The sequence below is a fragment of the Vigna umbellata genome, chromosome 4 (assembly GCF_029865625.1).
Source record: "Vigna umbellata cultivar VRB3 chromosome 4, Vumbellata_1.0, whole genome shotgun sequence".
Taxonomy (NCBI): domain Eukaryota; kingdom Viridiplantae; phylum Streptophyta; class Magnoliopsida; order Fabales; family Fabaceae; genus Vigna; species Vigna umbellata.
This window is the reverse complement of record NC_142168.1, coordinates 59,595,259-59,615,245: the sequence shown is the minus strand read 5'-3', so window position 1 is coordinate 59,615,245 and position 19,987 is coordinate 59,595,259. Positions and strand designations below refer to the sequence as shown.

At 35.1% G+C, this 19,987-nt stretch overlaps 1 protein-coding gene across 7 annotated transcripts in view; it reads left to right on the top strand.

Annotated features, from left to right (window-relative positions):
* LOC148200735 (uncharacterized) overlaps positions 1-19,987 on the top strand; it is a 41,660-nt gene that overhangs the window by 14,129 nt on the left and 7,544 nt on the right. For 6 of the 7 annotated variants that reach the window (XM_088113418.1, XM_088113421.1, XM_088113417.1 and 3 more), the window contains 7 exons: positions 706-1,449; positions 1,571-2,398; positions 9,220-9,963; positions 10,085-10,912; positions 14,572-15,318; positions 15,429-16,256; positions 16,692-16,752. In XM_088113418.1, coding sequence (XP_087969544.1) covers positions 706-1,449; positions 1,571-2,398; positions 9,220-9,963; positions 10,085-10,912; positions 14,572-15,318; positions 15,429-16,256; positions 16,692-16,709 — 4,737 coding nt within the window. In that variant the 3' untranslated portion in view covers positions 16,710-16,752. The remainder of the gene's footprint in view (positions 1-705; positions 1,450-1,570; positions 2,399-9,219; positions 9,964-10,084; positions 10,913-14,571; positions 15,319-15,428; positions 16,257-16,691; positions 16,753-19,987) is intronic. The other variant, XM_088113423.1, reaches the window with a different exon arrangement.

The following is a 19,987-nucleotide window of genomic DNA, read 5'->3' as shown; positions in this document are numbered from 1 at the left end:
CCTGTGTTATAAAATACTCTTCTCTTAACCTTAAATCAATTAGAATATATTATATTATTTAGTAGTAGGTTTTGTTTGATGGATAATTATTTAGAAAATTATAATTATAACTCTATAACATCAATTATTCATAAAATTGAAGCGTAAAGACTAATAATAAGATAAAAAATTATAAATTTAAATGACAGTTTTAAAATTTCAATCAACTTTTTAACATTGGTTGTTCATGGAACCGAAATAGAAAATACATATATGGCATAAGTTATTTCACCAACCGAGACCATATGTTCTATTAAAAAAACTCGAATAAAAAGAGAGTTGTATCTAATTTTGGCCGAATTGTAACCGTCCTTGTACGAGTTGTATCTACCTTAGTCGAGCTGTATCCGACTTGATGGAGCTATATTTGATCTTGGTCGAACTGTATCAAACTCATCCTTACCTTATCTAGATATCCCAGAGTGATAATTTTAAAATTTTAATCAACCTTTTGACCATGATTGTTCATAGAACTAAAGTAGAAAGTTTATTTTCCAACGATTATGAAAGATTCGAGCCCATATCTCCTCTTTAGAAAAAAAAATTTGAAAATTTTGGTATACTTTTTGGCCTCCTAAAGGTAAATCTGAGTGATCTTATTAACTAAATACGAAGCGTATGAAACATGTTAATTATAACCTGATATTGAATTTCTTGCTTTTTTAGGAGTTTTTCAACCATTCAAAGCACATGATTCTTGATGACTATCTTGAGATGACGGGAGTTCAACACATAAAACCTGCTATTTCAGACAATTTCTTTGGTAGTTTCAAGGAATTAGAATTTGATGCAGCATGCAAAAGAGCTATCGTAATTCCATTTCATGTACTCCCTTACATGAAGAACTTAGAAAAGTTGAATGTGCATAGTTCTGATGCAGTCGAGGTAATATTTGACATTGATGAGAGTGAGGACAAGACAAAGGGAATAGTCTCTAGTTTGAAAAAACTTACTTTAAAGAACTTGTCAAATTTGAAACATGTATGGAAGGAAAATTCCACAGGAATTATCAGCTTTCATAATTTGCAAGAAGTGGTTGTTAATGGTTGTGGAAGTTTGATAGCATTGTTCTCTTCATCCCTAGCAAGAAATCTCGGGAAACTTAACAAGCTTGAAATAATCGATTGTGGAAAACTGTTAGAAATAGCTGAAAAGGAAGATGGAATGGAACATGGAACCAAAATAATGTTTGAACTCCCTTGTTTGTCGTCGCTATTTCTTGTAAACATGCCACTCTTGAGTTGCTTTTATCCTGGAAAGCATGATCTGGATTGTCCGTTATTAGAAACCTTACTTGTGAGCTATTGTCCTAAATTGAAGCTATTCACATCAGACTTTGATGAAAATCAGAAAAGAGCTATAGGGGCTCAAATTAGCCCACTGCAACAACCTATGTTTTCAGTTGAAAAGGTAGCGAAGCATCAACATTTACACTTTTTTGAGTTTCCTTTTCTTTCCATTTTCCTTTTAATGCTTTTAACTTACAACACATGCACGTTTTCTTTTGAATTTGTTTGTCATTAATTGTTAGGTTTCTCCCAACATAAAGCATTTGGCACTCAATGAAGAAAACATTATGTTATTTAGAGAAGTACAGTTGCTACAACACATTCTTTGCAATATAGTCGTTCTTTTTTTGTGCTTTGAGGATTTTAACAACGAGAAAGATAGTTTGCCTTTTGACTTCTTTCACAAGCTACCCAATTTAGTCTTGCTTGGAATACAAAGTTTCTTTGGTTTGAAGGAGATATTTCCCTCTGAAAAACTTCAAGTTCACGATGGAGGACTTGCGGGATTGAAACAATTATTCTTGATAGATCTAAAAGAGTTAGAGTTGGTGGGCTTAGAACACCCTTGGGTAAAAACGTACTCTGAAAAGCTTGACGAGTTAAGGCTCGAGAAGTGCCCTCAGTTACAAAAATTAGTTCATTGTGCAGTGTCTTTCATCAATCTTAAAGAACTGCGAGTGGAACTCTGTGAAAGGATGGAGTATTTATTCACATTTGCAACAGTTCAAAGTTTGGTGAAACTTGAGACCCTAATCATAAATAGTTGTGAGTCAATCAAAGAAATTATTAAAGATGAAAACGAAGATGGTTGTGCTGAGATGGTATTTGGACGACTCAAATCAATCAAGCTGAAATCATTGCCAAGACTTGTAAGGTTTTATTCAGGGAAGGCCACTCTGCAATTCTCGTATTTAAAAATCGTCATGGTAGTTAAATGTCCCAGTTTGATAACTTTTTCTGAAGGAGTCATCAAAGTGCCAATGCTTTCAGGAATTCAAACATCTAAGGATTCTGATTTAACCTTCCATGACGATCTCAATACAACTATCGAGAAATTGTTTCACCAAGAGGTAAGAATTCATTCTCTCAATTCAATTATTACCGCCAGCTGAAAAATTATGCTATGCATTCATTTTATCATTAATAAATAAGTGAAAATTTTCTTTTAATAAGAAAATTGCAGGCGGCCTCCTAATACATTTATATGTTAAGGTCTTCAAATAACACTACATATCGATTCTAAAATCGTAAATGTTAAGAACTTTATATTAACATAAAGAAGTTGTTACGTAACATTCAATTATAAACTGTCAGGAGACTTAATAATCACTCAGATAAATTAAAAAGTTAATTAGCTTCGAAATGACCCACTCTTAATATAAAATATAACTAATTTATGAATTAGTTTTGACTAAGATGCCTTTGACAATAAAATATTAAAAGTTAATTAGTTTTACTGTTATAGTAAATTTTAAAAGATTAAGTTGTTACATTAGTCACCCTATTGATTTTATAAGTATCCCATGTTTACTTTGCTTCATCTTCTTCAGCTTCCTTTTCTCCCCATTTACATTTACTGTCGAAATTCAACAAATATTTTGCTTTCTTTTACTTGGTTTATATATTGTATATTTTTTTCTCTTTTTTTAAATATATTTTGGTCATTCTTTTACTGAGCCTAAACAACACATTTCTTTTTTATCCTTTTGTACTTTTCCTTTATTATTTTCCTACCTTCATTCTAATTGGATCTCTTGGCCTTATATTTCTTTCGTTTTAATTACAACTAAATAAATCCCCATGCAAGTTTATTTTCATAGGATCTTCCGCTTTAATTATGAGCCCAAAACATTCTATCGTTATTATTCTCTCCTCTCCTTTTTAAAGATCTGATTAGGTATGTGTTAAAAAATAGATAATTCACTTATATGATTAAATTTGTTTTAAACTTACTTATTTTTCTCTAAAAACTATCCTAAATATTAATGACATAGTGTTGTTCTTTTTGAATATTTTTATTCTTTTAATCTCTCTCAATAAAAGAAGGTCTGATTATGCTTTTATTAATAGAAATTTAAGATAAATGTAGCTTTGGACTCTTAAATTTAAAAAAGAAATAATCTTTAATATTTGAAAAATATTATTTTAATTTCCAAACACTAATATTAGTGGACTAAAATTATTTTAACCCTCAAAGTTATTGTTTAGGTACTAAAATCATACTTTTGAAATTTGAAAAAATATGAATTGAAAATTACCTTCAATTTTTTCTACATGTTGAGTTTGCATGGGCTAAAACCGTTATGTGGTCATTCTATGCTTTGAAAACCAAACCATTCGGGACATCACAAGGTTTACTGGTTAAACTTGTCATATAGTTGAACGGTGATTGAAATTAGTATTAATAAATAAAACAATATAAAATAATATACAAAAATAACTTTAAAAATATAATATCATAACTTAAAAAAAATTAAAAATGAAAAAATAACTTTCAAAATTTGCATAAAAATTAAATATTTTCATAGTATTTAGGTTTAAGGTTCAACAGTACATAATAATATCATTTAAAAATAAATGGTTTCTGCGCCACTAGGAGGAACTTGTTCTGCGCTTTGGCGATCGGTAATGGTCCAATTATGTCGAGGCCCCATTGAGCGAACGGCCAGGGAGAAATAATACTGTGCAACTCTTCGGGAGGTGCATGGATGGCGTGACCATGGGCCTGACAGGAGATACATTTCTTGACAAATGTCTCACAGTCGTGGTCGAGCGTGGGCCAATAATATCCTGCGCGGAGAACGCGTGCCCTCAGTGTCCGCTTACCAGAGTGAAATCCGCATATCCCGGTGTGCAATTCGCGGAGTACGTAGTCTGCTTCTTCCTCTGATAGGCATTTCAACAAAGGAGTGCTATGGCCGCGACGGTATAGGTCGTCGCCTATGCATATAAAACGTGCAACGCGTTTGGAATCGGCCACAGTAATGCTTTCTCCTTTATCTTGTTTCTCCATAAGATCCTTGATCTTTTGGCGCCAGTCTGTTACTAGTGTCGACACATTGGTGATGAAAGCTTCCACCACAGGACGGTCGAGCGTCATCTTAATGATTGAGGAGAGCTGTGCTCGCTCCTTAGAATGGGTTAACTTAGACAAGAGATCTGCTCTTGCATTTTGCTCCCTGGGTACATGGATGACGCTAACCTCGACAAAACTTTGGAGCAAGGTTTGAGCCTTGTGGAAATAGCGTAACAGCTGATTATCCTTGACTTGATAAGTTCCGTTCACGTGGCCGACCACCAACTTGGAGTCCATCCGACACTCTAAACGATCGACCGCGAACTCTCTGGCCAAGGATAGGCCAGCAATCAAGGCTTCATATTCGGCCTGGTTGTTGCTAGCTGGAAATTTGAATGTGATGGCCTGCTCTATGACTAAACCATCCGGTCCTTCTAGGACGACACCGGCTCCTCCCCCCCTTTTGTCGGAGGAGCCATCCACACTGAGAAGCAACTTTGTGACTGAGTCCTCAGGTGCAGGTACCAATTCAGCTGCAAAGTCTGCTAAATGTTGACCCTTGATGGATCCGCGCGGCTCGTAGCGGAGTCCGAATTCTGACAGTTCCACGGACCAGGAGACCATCCGTCCTGCCAAGTCTGGTTTGCGGAGGATCTTGGCAATGGGATGGTTTGTTCGGACTACTACCTGATGGCTCTGGAAATATGGTCGCAGTCGACGAGAAGCTGTGAGCAGGGCCAGGGCAATTTTCTCAATTCAAGAATAGCGTTCTTCGGCTCCTTGCAGTGTACGACTGATGAAGTATATCAGTTTAAGGGAAGGTGCCTCTTGTATCAAGGCGGCACTAACGGCGTGGTGGGATGCTGCAATGTACAGCTGCAAGTCGGACCCATCATCCGGTCGAGCCATAATCGGAGGACTGGTGAGAATGTGTTTGACAGTGTCGAATGCTGTTTCACAATCATCGTCCCAGTGTTGAGTGGTCCCCTTTTTCAAATTCTTCAGGATGGGCTTGATGTGCTCCGCTAGCTTCGGGATGAATCTGGATAAGGCTGTGAGTCGTCCCACTAGACGTTGTACATCCCTTAAAGTTTTCGGAGCAGTCATGTCGAGTACAGCTTTGCACTTGTCTGGATTAGCTTCAATGCCTCGACGTGTGAGCATGAAGCCTAGGAACTTACTTGCTGGGACACCGAAAGTACATTTTGAAGGATTAAGGCGCATGCTGTACCGGCGGAGTTGGCCAAACACCTCCTTTAAATCCTGCAGGTGTTGTTCCACAGAATTGCTGCGAATAACCATGTCGTCGACACATACGTCCATACATCGTCCTATTTGATTATGGAACACTTTATCCATGAGGTGCTGATAAGTGGCCCCGGCGTTCTTCAGTCCGAATGGCATTACTTCATAACAGTAATTAGCGCTGATAAGTTTATTTTCATAGGATCTTCCGCTTTAATTATGAGCCCAAAACATTCTATCGTTATTATTCTCTCCTCTCCTTTTTAAAGATCTGATTAGGTATATATTAAAAAATAGATAATTCACTTATATGATTAAATTTGTTTTAAACTTACTTATTTTTCTCTAAAAATTATCCTAAATACTAATGACATATAGCGGTACTTGTTCCCTCTCTGTGAAGCCCAAAATGGACACTATGCGGAAGCGTAAAAATTGGAAGTGTAAACGAAAGTGTAGGAGTAGGGAAAAATAACACCTGAAAGATTTTAACGTGGAAAATCCTCTCGAAAAAACCACGGGACTGAGTCCAAAAAATTATCTCCACTATGAAAGTAGGATTACAGTGTTTCTCTCACTCTCTGAGGATCTCTCTATAAATCTCTCACCCTCTCGGATGGTATACAAAACTCTCACACTCACACTCTCTCTATTTTTCCTCTCCTTCACCGTGGCTTCACTTCTCTCACGATGGATTGTGTTTTTGCTTCTATATTGGTGTGTTCTCTTCTTTGCTTGCTTCTTCCTTTTATAGAAGAACTTCACACAAAACACCAAACAACAAAGCTTAAAACCTGGAGCAAAACATGGAGTAAAGCATGGAGTAAAACATGGAGTAAACCATGGAGCAAAACATGGAAAAAACATTGACCCTTAATTTAGGGTATGAGACCCATTTATGTTTATCCAACAAAACTCCCCCATAAACTTAAATGGATCTTCTTTCCCATCTTTGCATCTTGACTTAGTTGAAAAAAGGCACAACGATACCAGCACCTTCACAACAATCTTCAACCTTCTTGGTTGGTACTGACTTAGTCATCATATCAGACCAATTCAAGTCTGTATGGATTTTCTCTATCTTCAATTTCTTCTCATCCAGCGCTTCTCGTATCCAGTGATACCGCACGTCGATATGCTTCGAGCGTGAATGGAGCATGGGGTTCTTGGTCAGATGGATGGTACTTTGATTATCACAGTTCACCACATAATCGTCTTGATTATGTCCTAATTCACTTAGGAAATTCTTCATCCATAGCATCTCTTTAGAGGCTTCAGTCACTGCTACATACTCTGCTTCAGCGGTGGACAATGTCACACATTTCTGTAGTTTTGACTACCAAGAAACAGCTCCCCCTGCAAAAGTAATCAGATAACCTGATGTTGACTTCCTTGAATCGACATCTCCAGCCATGTTTGAATCTGAATATCCGATTAGCTTTAGGTCTCCATTGCCAAAACACAAGCTTCTTTTGGCAGATCCTCTTAGATACCTCAGTATCCACTTAACAGCTTCCCAATGCTCCTTTCCTGGATTCGACAGGTATCTGCTCACAACTCCTACAACATACCCAATATCTGGCCTTGTATAAACCATTGCATACATAAGGCTACCCACGACAGAAGAGTAGGGTACCTTGTTCATTTCTTCTTTTTCTTCTTCATTCTTTGGACATTGAGACTTGCTGAGTTTGAAATGTCCAGCAATTGGAACACGAGCAGATTTGGCATTGTGCATGTTGAACCTTTTGAGAATCTTCTCAATGTAATCTTCTTGAGATACCCATAGCATTCTTCTAGAACGATCTCTGGAGATTTTTATTCCAAGTATCTTCTTTACTGCACCCAGGTCTTTCATGGCAAAAGACTTGCTCAATGCCTTCTTGAGAGCAGCTATTTTAATTTTGTCCTTTCCTACAATCAACATATCATCAACATACAAGAGAAGTATGATGGACTCACCATTTTCATAATTCTTCACAAACACGCAATGGTGTGCGGAGGTCTTCTTGAAATTATGTTGGATCATGAAGGAATCAAATTTCTTGTACCATTGTCTTGGAGCTTGCTTCAGACCATAGAGGCTTTTCTTCAGACGACACACCAAGTGTTCTTTGCCCGGTTCTTCAAAACCCTCTGGTTGCTTCATGTAAATTTCTTCCTCTAAGTCTCCATCTAAGAATGTTGTTTTGACGTCCAGTTGTTCAATCTCCAGGTCTAGTGTTGCTGCCAGACCGAGAATTGCTCTAATGGATGTCATCTTCACCACTGGTGAAAATATTTTGTCGAAGTCTATTCCTTTCTTCTGGTTGCACCCCTTCACGACAATTCGTGCTTTGTACCTTGGGCTTGGGTTGTTCTCTTCATTCTTGAGCTTGAACACCCATTTGTTCTGCAATGCTCTCCTTTCTTTTGGTAATTCTACAAAATCATAAGTCTGATTTTCCTTTAAGGATTACATCTCCTCTTCCATGGCTTGCAACCATTTGCCTTTGTTTTCCATCTCCATTGCTTCTACAAAGCTTTGAGGTTCACCTTCATCAGTAAAATTAACATATTCATCTGAAAAATACCTTCTTGACGGTTGCTTCTGTCTTGTTGATCGTCTCAATTGGGGTTCTTGCGGAGCATCCTCAATTGGTTGATCTTCTTCCGTCAGATTAGGTTGATCTGCTTCTTCAGCCATTTCATCAAGTTGTAACTCCTGATTTGGCTCAGCTTGATGAGTCTCTCCCCCTAAGTTGTTCATCACAATAGGGCTTTGATCACTTATCAGCTTAAGTGTTGGTTTCTCCACTTTCTTGATGTCTAGGATTGTCTGATCTTCAAAGAACACCACATCTCTGCTTGAACAATCTTTCTGTTTGCAGGATCCCATAATCTGAAACCAAATTCATCTCTTGGAGAACTGAGGTATATGCAATCTTTCGCTTTAGCATCGAGCTTTGCTCTTTCATCTTTCGGAATGTGAATTGATAAGCTTTTATTCCGGAAATGCCACCTTGCAATGCCCATGTTTACAAAATGTGATGGTTACTGAATGTCCCAATATGATAACTTTCTCTGAAGGAGTCATAAAACTAGCAATGTTTTCGGGAATTCAAACATCCAAAGATTCTGATTTCATTTTCGACGTCGATCTCAACACAACTGTCGAAAGCTTATTTCATGGGGTAAGAATTACTTATTCTACTTAATTTGGTTACAAACAAAGTTCTACATCAGAAAAAATAAGAGATGGAAATGAATTTATATACACATAAGATACATTTATTATAATAAGAAGTTTTTTGAAGTGGTACCGAAACAGAATTGGCCCAAAATGGACCATATCTTATCAGTGTGGAGATTTATGTGTACGTGTGTGTTGACCTTGGTCCAAAGTGATGATTTTAATCAACCTTTTAACCATGATTGTTCATAGAACTAAAGTAGAAAGTTTATTTTCCAACGGTTATGAAAGAATTGAGCCCATATGTCCTCTTTAGAAAAAAAAAGTTGTATTTTAAAAAAAAAATTTGGTGTACTTTTTGGCCTCCAAAAGGTAAATCTGAGTGATCTTATTAACTAAATACGAAGCGTATGAAACTTGTTAATTATAACCTGATATTGAATTTCTTGCTTTTTTAGGAGTTTTTCAACCATTCAAAGCACATGATTCTTGATGAATATCTTGAGATGACGAGAGTTCAGCACATAAAACCTGCTATTTCAGACAATTTCTTTGGTAGTTTCAAGGAATTAGAATTTGATGCAGCATGCAAAAGAGCTATCGTAATTCCATTTCATGTACTCCCTTACATGAAGAACTTAGAAAAGTTGAATGTGCATAGTTCTGATGCAGTCGAGGTAATATTTGACATTGATGAGAGTGAGGACAAGACAAAGGGAATAGTCTCTAGTTTGAAAAAACTTACTTTAAACAACTTGTCAAATTTGAAACATGTATGGAAGGAAAATTCCACAGGAATTATCAGCTTTCATAATTTGCAAGAAGTGGTTGTTAATGGTTGTGGAAGTTTGATAGCATTGTTCTCTTCATCCCTAGCAAGAAATCTCGGGAAACTTAAGAAGCTTCAAATAACCAATTGTGGAAAACTGTTAGAAATAGCTGAAAAGGAAGATGGAATGGAACATGGAACCAAAATAATGTTTGAACTCCCTTGTTTGTCGTGGCTATTTCTTGAAAACATGCCACTCTTGAGTTGCTTTTATCCTGGAAAGCATGATCTGGATTGTCCGTTATTAGAAACCTTACATGTGGGCTATTGTCCTAAATTGAAGCTATTCACATCAGACTTTGACGAAAATCAGAAAGGAGCTATAGGGGCTCAAATTAGCCCACTGCAACAACCTATGTTTTCAGTTGAAAAGGTAGCGAAGCATCAACATTTACACTTTTTTGAGTTTCCTTTTCTTTCCATTTTCCTTTTAATGCTTTTAACTTACAACACATGCACGTTTTCTTTTGAATTTGTTTGTCCTTAATTGTTAGGTTTCTCCCAACATAAAGCATTTGGGACTCAATGAAGAAAACATTATGTTATTTAGAGAAGTACAGTTGCTACAACACATTCTTTGCAATATAGTTGCTCTTTGGTTGTGCTTTGAGGATGATAACAATGAGAAAGATAGTTTGCCTTTTGACTTCTTCCACAAGCTACCCAATTTATCCGGTCTTGTAGTACAGAAATGTTTTGGTTTGAAGGAGATATTTCCCTCTGAAAAACTTCAAGTTCACGATGGAGGACTTGCGGGATTGAAACAATTATTCTTGATAGATCTAAAAGAGTTAGAGTTGGTGGGCTTAGAACACCCTTGGGTAAAAACGTACTCTGAAAAGCTTGACGAGTTAAGGCTCGAGAAGTGCCCTCAGTTACAAAAATTAGTTCATTGTGCAGTGTCTTTCATCAATCTTAAAGAACTGCGAGTGGAACTCTGTGAAAGGATGGAGTATTTATTCACATTTGCAACAGTTCAAAGTTTGGTGAAACTTGAGACCCTAATCATAAATAGTTGTGAGTCAATCAAAGAAATTATTAAAGATGAAAACGAAGATGGTTGTGCTGAGATGGTATTTGGACGACTCAAATCAATCAAGCTGAAATCATTGCCAAGACTTGTAAGGTTTTATTCAGGGAAGGCCACTCTGCAATTCTCGTATTTAAAAATCGTCATGGTAGTTAAATGTCCCAGTTTGATAACTTTTTCTGAAGGAGTCATCAAAGTGCCAATGCTTTCAGGAATTCAAACATCTAAGGATTCTGATTTAACCTTCCATGACGATCTCAATACAACTATCGAGAAATTGTTTCACCAAGAGGTAAGAATTCATTCTCTCAATTCAATTATTACCGCCAGCTGAAAAATTATGCTATGCATTCATTTTATCATTAATAAATAAGTGAAAATTTTCTTTTAATAAGAAAATTGCAGGCGGCCTCCTAATACATTTATATGTTAAGGTCTTCAAATAACACTACATATCGATTCTAAAATCGTAAATGTTAAGAACTTTATATTAACATAAAGAAGTTGTTACGTAACATTCAATTATAAACTGTCAGGAGACTTAATAATCACTCAGATAAATTAAAAAGTTAATTAGCTTCGAAATGACCCACTCTTAATATAAAATATAACTAATTTATGAATTAGTTTTGACTAAGATGCCTTTGACAATAAAATATTAAAAGTTAATTAGTTTTACTGTTATAGTAAATTTTAAAAGATTAAGTTGTTACATTAGTCACCCTATTGATTTTATAAGTATCCCATGTTTACTTTGCTTCATCTTCTTCAGCTTCCTTTTCTCCCCATTTACATTTACTGTCGAAATTCAACAAATATTTTGCTTTCTTTTACTTGGTTTATATATTGTATATTTTTTTCTCTTTTTTTAAATATATTTTGGTCATTCTTTTACTGAGCCTAAACAACACATTTCTTTTTTATCCTTTTGTACTTTTCCTTTATTATTTTCCTACCTTCATTCTAATTGGATCTCTTGGCCTTATATTTCTTTCGTTTTAATTACAACTAAATAAATCCCCATGCAAGTTTATTTTCATAGGATCTTCCGCTTTAATTATGAGCCCAAAACATTCTATCGTTATTATTCTCTCCTCTCCTTTTTAAAGATCTGATTAGGTATGTGTTAAAAAATAGATAATTCACTTATATGATTAAATTTGTTTTAAACTTACTTATTTTTCTCTAAAAACTATCCTAAATATTAATGACATAGTGTTGTTCTTTTTGAATATTTTTATTCTTTTAATCTCTCTCAATAAAAGAAGGTCTGATTATGCTTTTATTAATAGAAATTTAAGATAAATGTAGCTTTGGACTCTTAAATTTAAAAAAGAAATAATCTTTAATATTTGAAAAATATTATTTTAATTTCCAAACACTAATATTAGTGGACTAAAATTATTTTAACCCTCAAAGTTATTGTTTAGGTACTAAAATCATACTTTTGAAATTTGAAAAAATATGAATTGAAAATTACCTTCAATTTTTTCTACATGTTGAGTTTGCATGGGCTAAAACCGTTATGTGGTCATTCTATGCTTTGAAAACCAAACCATTCGGGACATCACAAGGTTTACTGGTTAAACTTGTCATATAGTTGAACGGTGATTGAAATTAGTATTAATAAATAAAACAATATAAAATAATATACAAAAATAACATTAAAAATATAATATCATAACTTAAAAAAAATTAAAAATGAAAAAATAACTTTCAAAATTTGCATAAAAATTAAATATTTTCATAGTATTTAGGTTTAAGGTTCACCAGTACATAATAATATCATTTAAAAATAAATGGTTTCTAAAAAGAAATACAAAATATTTTAGGTTTTTTACTTTTAAGGAAATTTCAAAATAAAATTTACAAAACATTTTTAAAAAATTCCAATTAATTCTTCAGGACAAAACTGTAATTTTTGAAGCCGATTTTGTTCAAGTTTTCCAGTTTTTGATCCATTCAATTGGAGATCGGATTTGAAAGTGTAATGGACCAAATACTATAGAACAATTCGATTGGAGATGGAGGAGCGTTGCTCCCTACACTACCACGGATTGCTCCTGTACCTCCTCGTTCCTGTTTTGCCCTCCAATAAAATTTAATTTTTTGGATTAATATTTTTCAACTTGTACCCATTCCATTAATGACCTAATAATAGTCTCTATATGAATTAATGCATGCAACGACAAGCACATAAACTCTTCTTCCTTTTTACCTCGGACTGTTTCATTGTGCGGGTGTGGTGGTTTGTGCTGTGAGTGTGGTGGTGGTGTGAGTGTGTTTCGCAGTATGCTTAGTGGGAGGTTACAAAGGTAGACGGTGGTGCAGGGAACTCATCGAAGATACAGTGAGAAAAGTAGTAAAGGTGCGGTGCAGGTTCGTCCCAGATACATAATAAATCTTAAACGGATGTGAAAATTCGTAGATTTTATAACAAAATATTAACCACTAAACGGATGTGAACATCCGTAAGGTAAATTTATTATAGAAAGTTATAACTTCAACGGATGTGATCTAAGCGGATGTGAACATCAGTAAAAGGTAAATTTATTATAGAAAGTTATAACTTCGAAAACTATTTAATATAGTAATTTATGATTAGTTAATATTTGAATAAATATGAGTGGTAGTGAGATTTTGATGGAAGGAAGAGAAGAAATGTGATGAGGAGTTAAAGAGGGGACCACCTTAGACAATAAGCAAACAAGAAGATGGAAAGGGTGGCGGTTCTTGAATGGATCTAATGGCCCCTTTTGAAATAGCATGGGGAAAGGAACCTATAATACTGAGACTACGAGATAGGAAGAAGTTCAACACTGTTAATCTCTACTGAGGTAAGAAAAACAAGGTAGCACCACTACCATGCTGGTATGAATTTCATTTTCATGCTGCTTCCATTTTTGTTTTTGCTCCAATTAGTCATGTGTTCTTTAATCCTTTCCGACCTTCAAAGTTCCTTTAGTCCTTTCCGACCTTCAAAGTTCATGAATTCATATTTGTTTCTCTTATGCTACAAACAAAGTTTTGGGTCTGATATTTATGACAAACTCAAAATTCTGCATGACAATGTTTTTAAAGTGTGTACGTATACCTGTAAGGCATTTCTGAGATGAATAATAGTTTTTTAAAATAAAATGCTTTTGGAGTGATTAATGAATTTCACACACAAGGAATCAACATGTGTGGACTGGGACTAGTTTGTAGGAGTATCTCTGCTGACTCTATTGGTGTCATTTTTATCTGCTGTTGATGATACAGTGAATACTGAGTAATGAAACCAATAGAAAAATGGGAAAGAAAGAAATGAAGGAAAAAGAAAAATAAGGAACGGAAATGGGAGTGCAGCTGCGTGAAAAACAATGGAGAAGAAGTGAAACGTGAAACGTGAAACGGAGATGGGAAAGAAAGATCCGTAAGATTGAGGGGGTGTAGCTGTCTAGTGAGTAAATAAGGAGAAGTAGGATTTTAAATAAATTAAAATATCCTAATGGTAAAAATAAAAAAAGTTTTAATTTAAGGATAAAGTTGGAATTAAAAGAATTTGGAGAGATGGAGGAAGCATAGTGTGGTGGTGGAGGGAGCACCGCACGAGATGGAGTCTGTAATTCTAAAAGGCCAAACACTAAATGGGTTAATCGATTTTTCGATTCAACTGGTCGGTCTATTTCTCAAAACAAAGTTACTTGTTATCATTCCATTGTCCTTTTATAACTTTTTTTTTTCATTTTCGTCAGAAAACCGTTAGCCATCATTTATTCTCATTTTTTCTCTTTTTATATCTTAGATAATTGACACCTATTATAAAAATAAATGAATAAATAAATAAGCTGCAGGCCTATTACCAAAATGTGACTTAAGTATTCATTCAAAAATCCAAGTGATCTTAATCAAATATCAAGCACGTGAAACTTGTCCATTACTCTGACGTTGAGTTTCTTGACTTGGAAGGAATTTATGGAATATTCAAAGCGAATGATTCTTGATGAATATCTTGAGATGACAGGAGTTCAGCACATAAAACCTGCTATTTCAGAAAATTTCTTTGGTAGTTTCAAGAAATTGGAATTTGATGCAACATGCAATAGAACTATTTTAATTCCATCTCATGTACTTCCTTACTTGAAGAACTTAGAAGAATTGAATGTGAAAGAATCCGATGCAATGCAAATAATATTCGACATTGACGAGAGTGAGGTCAAGACGAAGGGAGTAGTTTTTGGCTTGAAACAAATTACTTTAAAGAACTTGTCAAATTTGAAACATGTATGTAAGGAAAATTTCTCAGGAATTCTCAGCTTTCATAATTTGCAAGAAGTGGTTGTTAATGGTTGTGGAAGCCTAGTAACATTGTTCCCTTTATCACTTGCCAAAAATCTTGGGAAGTTGGAGACACTTGATATACAGAAGTGTGAGAAAATGGTAGAAATAGTTGGAAGGGAAGATGAAATGGAACATGGAACGACAATAACGTTTGAATTCCCTTGTTTGTCATATTTAGATCTTGAAAAGATGCCACTGTTGAGTAGCTTTTACCCTGGAAAGCATCATCTAGAATGTCCCTTGTTAGATAAGTTATTTGTGGCATGTTGTCCTAAGCTGAAGCTATTCAGATCAAGCTTTGATGATGATAGTAAAAAAGAAGTTTTAGAGGCTCCAACTAACTTGTTACAACAACCTTTGTTCTCGATTGAAAAGGTAATGAAGCATTATAATTTAACCTTTTGTGTTTCCTTTCCTTTTCTCTTTATAGTATCGAACTAACATCAACACATCGTCTTTTGAATTGTTTTGACTTCAATTGTCAGGTTTCTCCCAAACCGGTGGGATTGACACTCAATGAGGAAAACATTAAGCTAATGAGTGATGCTCGTTTGCCAGAAGACCTTCTTTGTAAATTAACACATCTTATACTATCCTTTGAGGATGATAACAATGGGAAAGATAGTTTGCCTTTTGATTTCTTTCACAAGCTACCCAATTTAGAATCTCTTACAGTACAAAAATTCTCTGATCTGAAGGAGATATTTCCCTCTCAAAAGCTTCAAGTTCACGACAAAGTACTTGCTAGATTGAAACAATTATATTTGTGGGAATTAAGTGAGTTAGAGTGTGTAGGTTTAGAGCACACGTGGGTACTACCATACTCCAAAAAGCTTGAATTGTTAAGCCTTCACACTTGCCCTCGAGTAGAAAGCATGGTTTCTTGTGCAGTGTCATTCATCAATCTTAAAGATTTATATGTGAAGCTCTGTGAAAAGATGGAATATTTATTCACATTTGCAACATTCAAAAGTTTGGTGAAACTTGAGACTCTAAGCATAAAGAAGTGTGAATCAATCAAAGAAATTGTGAAAAAGGAGGATAAAGATGGTTGTGATGAGATAGTATTTGTACGGCTCAGATCAATTAAGCTGAATTCCTTACCAAAGCTAGTAAGCTTTTATCCAGGGAATGCCACTTTGCAATGCTCATATTTGAAAAACGTGATGGTAGCTGAATGTCCCAATATGATAACTTTCTCTCAAGGAGTCATTGAAGTGCCAAACTTTTTGAAGATTCAAACATCAAAAGATTCTGATTCAACATTTCACGATGATCTTAACACAATGATCCAAAAGTTGTTTCACAATCAGGTAAGAACTCATTAATAATATTTTAGTAATAGAATGATGTTATATATCCTAAGTCATTTCTTCACTCACGATAATGAAACTCATTGGTGCATGTCCGTTATTTTGATGCAATCTGTTATTTTCCAATACTCAATGAATTTTAGATATAATAAAGTGTGTTGTTAATGTTCACACCTTTCGTAATTGAGAAAATAGAACATGGAGCATTCAGAAGATAGTGTCAAACAGTGTATTCCTAGCACTTTTCGTAATTGAAATTGAAAGTTTTTTTTTCAATACAATATCAAAACTTTCATAGTAAATTGAGTAAGATCTCATTATAATCTTTGTCCTACGAACAATACTAGGTTCTTTATAAAATCTTTTAGCTTAAAAAACACCTGAATCTTTTATATAAAGTTTTTCCTGTCAACTCACTATTTTTCATATATTCAGGTAACCCATCAGTCATGATGACAGTAATGAGCGTTTGGAGTTCTTCTTCCTCTACCATTTGGTAAGTATATTTGTATTCCTGCATGTCAACCAACCTCAAATTCCTTCCTTTAAAATCTTAATAGTGTTTGATATTTCCCTTTCTTCATATTTATATACAACACTAGAAAATGAAATTAATGACTAAATAAAACAGAATACAAAAATTAGTCGCATTCAACGATTCACAAAGTTCAAAATTCCCAATGTTATATTTTCAATAATATATTGCAAAGATACAATCGCATGTTATATGCCCAAGTTGGAGAGTGTAACATCCCAAAAATACAGCAATAAACTATATAATAGAATAATCACATTAATAATAATCCAGATTAGTCTTACACTAGAGTCGAGCGTACGCTCATGGCCGAACGGCCTTACAAAAGAGTTACAAATTTAAACTGCACATCGCTACCAAACTATCCGACCGGTTTACAAAATAACAATATCGATCGTTCATACTTAAACAAAAGGGAAGGTGATCGAACGACCACCTTACTATAACTAGACTATTGACCGAACGTCCTACTCTTCCGTCTTGACTTCGCCCTCGACCAAATTTTCTTCTTCCAGCGTATCTTCCAACAGCGCGCCCCCTTTTGCTCACATCCCCACGGATGATCATTGCAATGACAAGACGAATGTACAAAACAAGACAGGACAGGAAAACACAAGGTAAGCTTATGTAATTTAATTCAAGTATAAACATACATTTCTCACATTCAAGCACATAAGATACATTTCAACATACGTTTCAAGCAAGGCCTACTGCTAGACTGACTGTCCGGACTGTATGAAATCTGTGTAGCTACGACGTTCGTGCACCCGGGTGATGTAGTAACTGGAATACTCTCATTAACTACCACCCGAGGTTAGTCCTATATGTCCAAAGTACCCCTAAGGACTAGGACCTCCTGCCGTTCCCACACAAGACCCACCCTCCTCTACGTGAGGACGAGTACTCACGGAACATCAGGATGAACCGCCAGCCAAGCATTACCACTTTCATACTTTACAAATTTCAATATTCATTCATGAGTCGTTCCTCCCTGGAACGCTCGTTCCTCCCTGGAGGTTAGATGAACTGACCCTTGAGAGTTATAACCGGACACAGAAAGAACTAGGCCAAATACTAAGGCTCTAGGCCGGAATCAAATGGACGTATACACTTCAAGACTTTCGGAGAAGAATAATTAGAAGGATTCACCTGAAGAAACCGAACGCTTATGAATATTTAGCTTATTTGAATTTACATCAAGAAATCTGAATGTTAGGCAATGACCGAGCACGGTAGAGAAGAAAATTCTATTGAAGTTAGACGAACACTATTTTCCATCAAGATAAATTATACAAGAAACAAGTACGAGCGCTTGGTGTAAGACCGAGCATTACTCAGTACGAGCGCTTGGTATAAGACCGAGCACTACTCAGTACGAGCGCTTGGTGTAAGACCGAGCACTACTCAGTACGAGCGCTAGGTGTAAGACCGAGCACTAATGAACTTATAATAAAAGGCTTGATAAATATAGTCAGATAGTATTGAAGTAGTGTTTATGAACAACGAAAATATACCATTACATATATAAAAAATTAAGTTATCACAGGATACCCAGATACAACTGTGCTTGGCCGAACGCTCAAGCATAGTATTACCACACGAGGACGCTCGTCCTCAACTAGGATTCTCTCCAAATGAAAGAATCCCATTTCAACTATGTTTACCAGAAGAACCGAACGGTCAATGACCGTTCAGTAACGAACGTACACTTTCATATGAGAAATTTCATATTCAGAATTCATTTATATCTGTCTCATTTCTTAACATATAGTTTCATAACTTTATACATTCATATCATAATCAACTTTCATACTTCATACAATCCATATCATATAAGGTTCATATATTTCATACATTATAACATAACTCAGCCATATTTCATTTCCACTCATTAAATAAACGAACGTTCATGCAATCCAATCATATCAATCATCATGCATCAAAGTCATTAAGTCAACTAACGAATGTTCATACAGTACAATAGCATACAAATTAAATTAAATAAGCTTCCCTTACGTCTGAGCGTGACCGAACGTTCCCAGACGCAGAAATACAATTTCACCACTACAAGTTCTTCTACCGTCAACGCTCGACAATTCAAACTACACCAAGTGATAACCTGACACTATCAGAACCACTCATTTTAAGAATGGTGATCAACACACGAACCCAGAACTGGGTTTGCATGTTTAGAAAAACGAACGACAGAGCGAAGAGAAGGCCTTACCAGCCCAGCTTCACAAACTGAACGGTTTATCTAGAAGCTCTTTACGTCGGAAGTGCTTCTATGGTGCCAGAATAGTGATCGGAGAACAGAAAGGGTGAGTTTTGGTAGAGAGAAGGGAGAACTTTTAGAGAGAAGAAGGAGAAATTGGAGTTTCGGAAATCAAAGAGGGGAATGGTTGCATGCAGAGAATTGTGTAAACTTTTGAAACTTTAAATTTGGCTTCTATCAACCAAAACCGAACGCTCAATTCCTTGCAGCCACTTGTTTTCCATACTCTGAAATTCTAACTCTCGTCTCGACACTTGGTTTCCACTAAAAAAGGTTTTGGAGTGCGTTTTAATGAGATCTGACAAAGAGCACTTACCAATTAATGCCACACCCAAAATTATATATTTTCTTTCGTTGTATACATAAATTTGAAAAGAGTAGTTATATATTTTTAGGTATAACTATACTCTTAATTCTATTATTATGATTGTGTGAGATTTATTTATTTTGTTTCAAATTTAATTGCAATACATTAAAAGTAATACAATAAAATTCGTTCATTATAAATTTTTGTATCTCTCGAAACAATTAAATTCTCTCTTTATTTTTATATCAACGTTGTGAAAATGATTAATCTTTTAAAATTATTTTCTAGCGGAAATTCATTAATTTGGGGGAAAATGCATATTTTATCCAAAATTAGCAACTTGTATATGTTTCTCATTGCTCTTTGAGATCTTTACATTGTAAATATCTTCAAAAGTCATATTCATTATATTGTTAAATTACTTCTGTCTCAAATATATCATAAATATTCCACTGTTTAATGAGCTTAGTTAAAAATGCTTATTAAGGAGACAGAGAGAAAAGAGTGCAAAAGGAAGAAAAGGATTATTCTATTATATTGATTAAAAACAGAGAGCATAGAGTTATGTATAGAAGAATATAACTCATAAAACACTTATCAGTTATACAAACAGA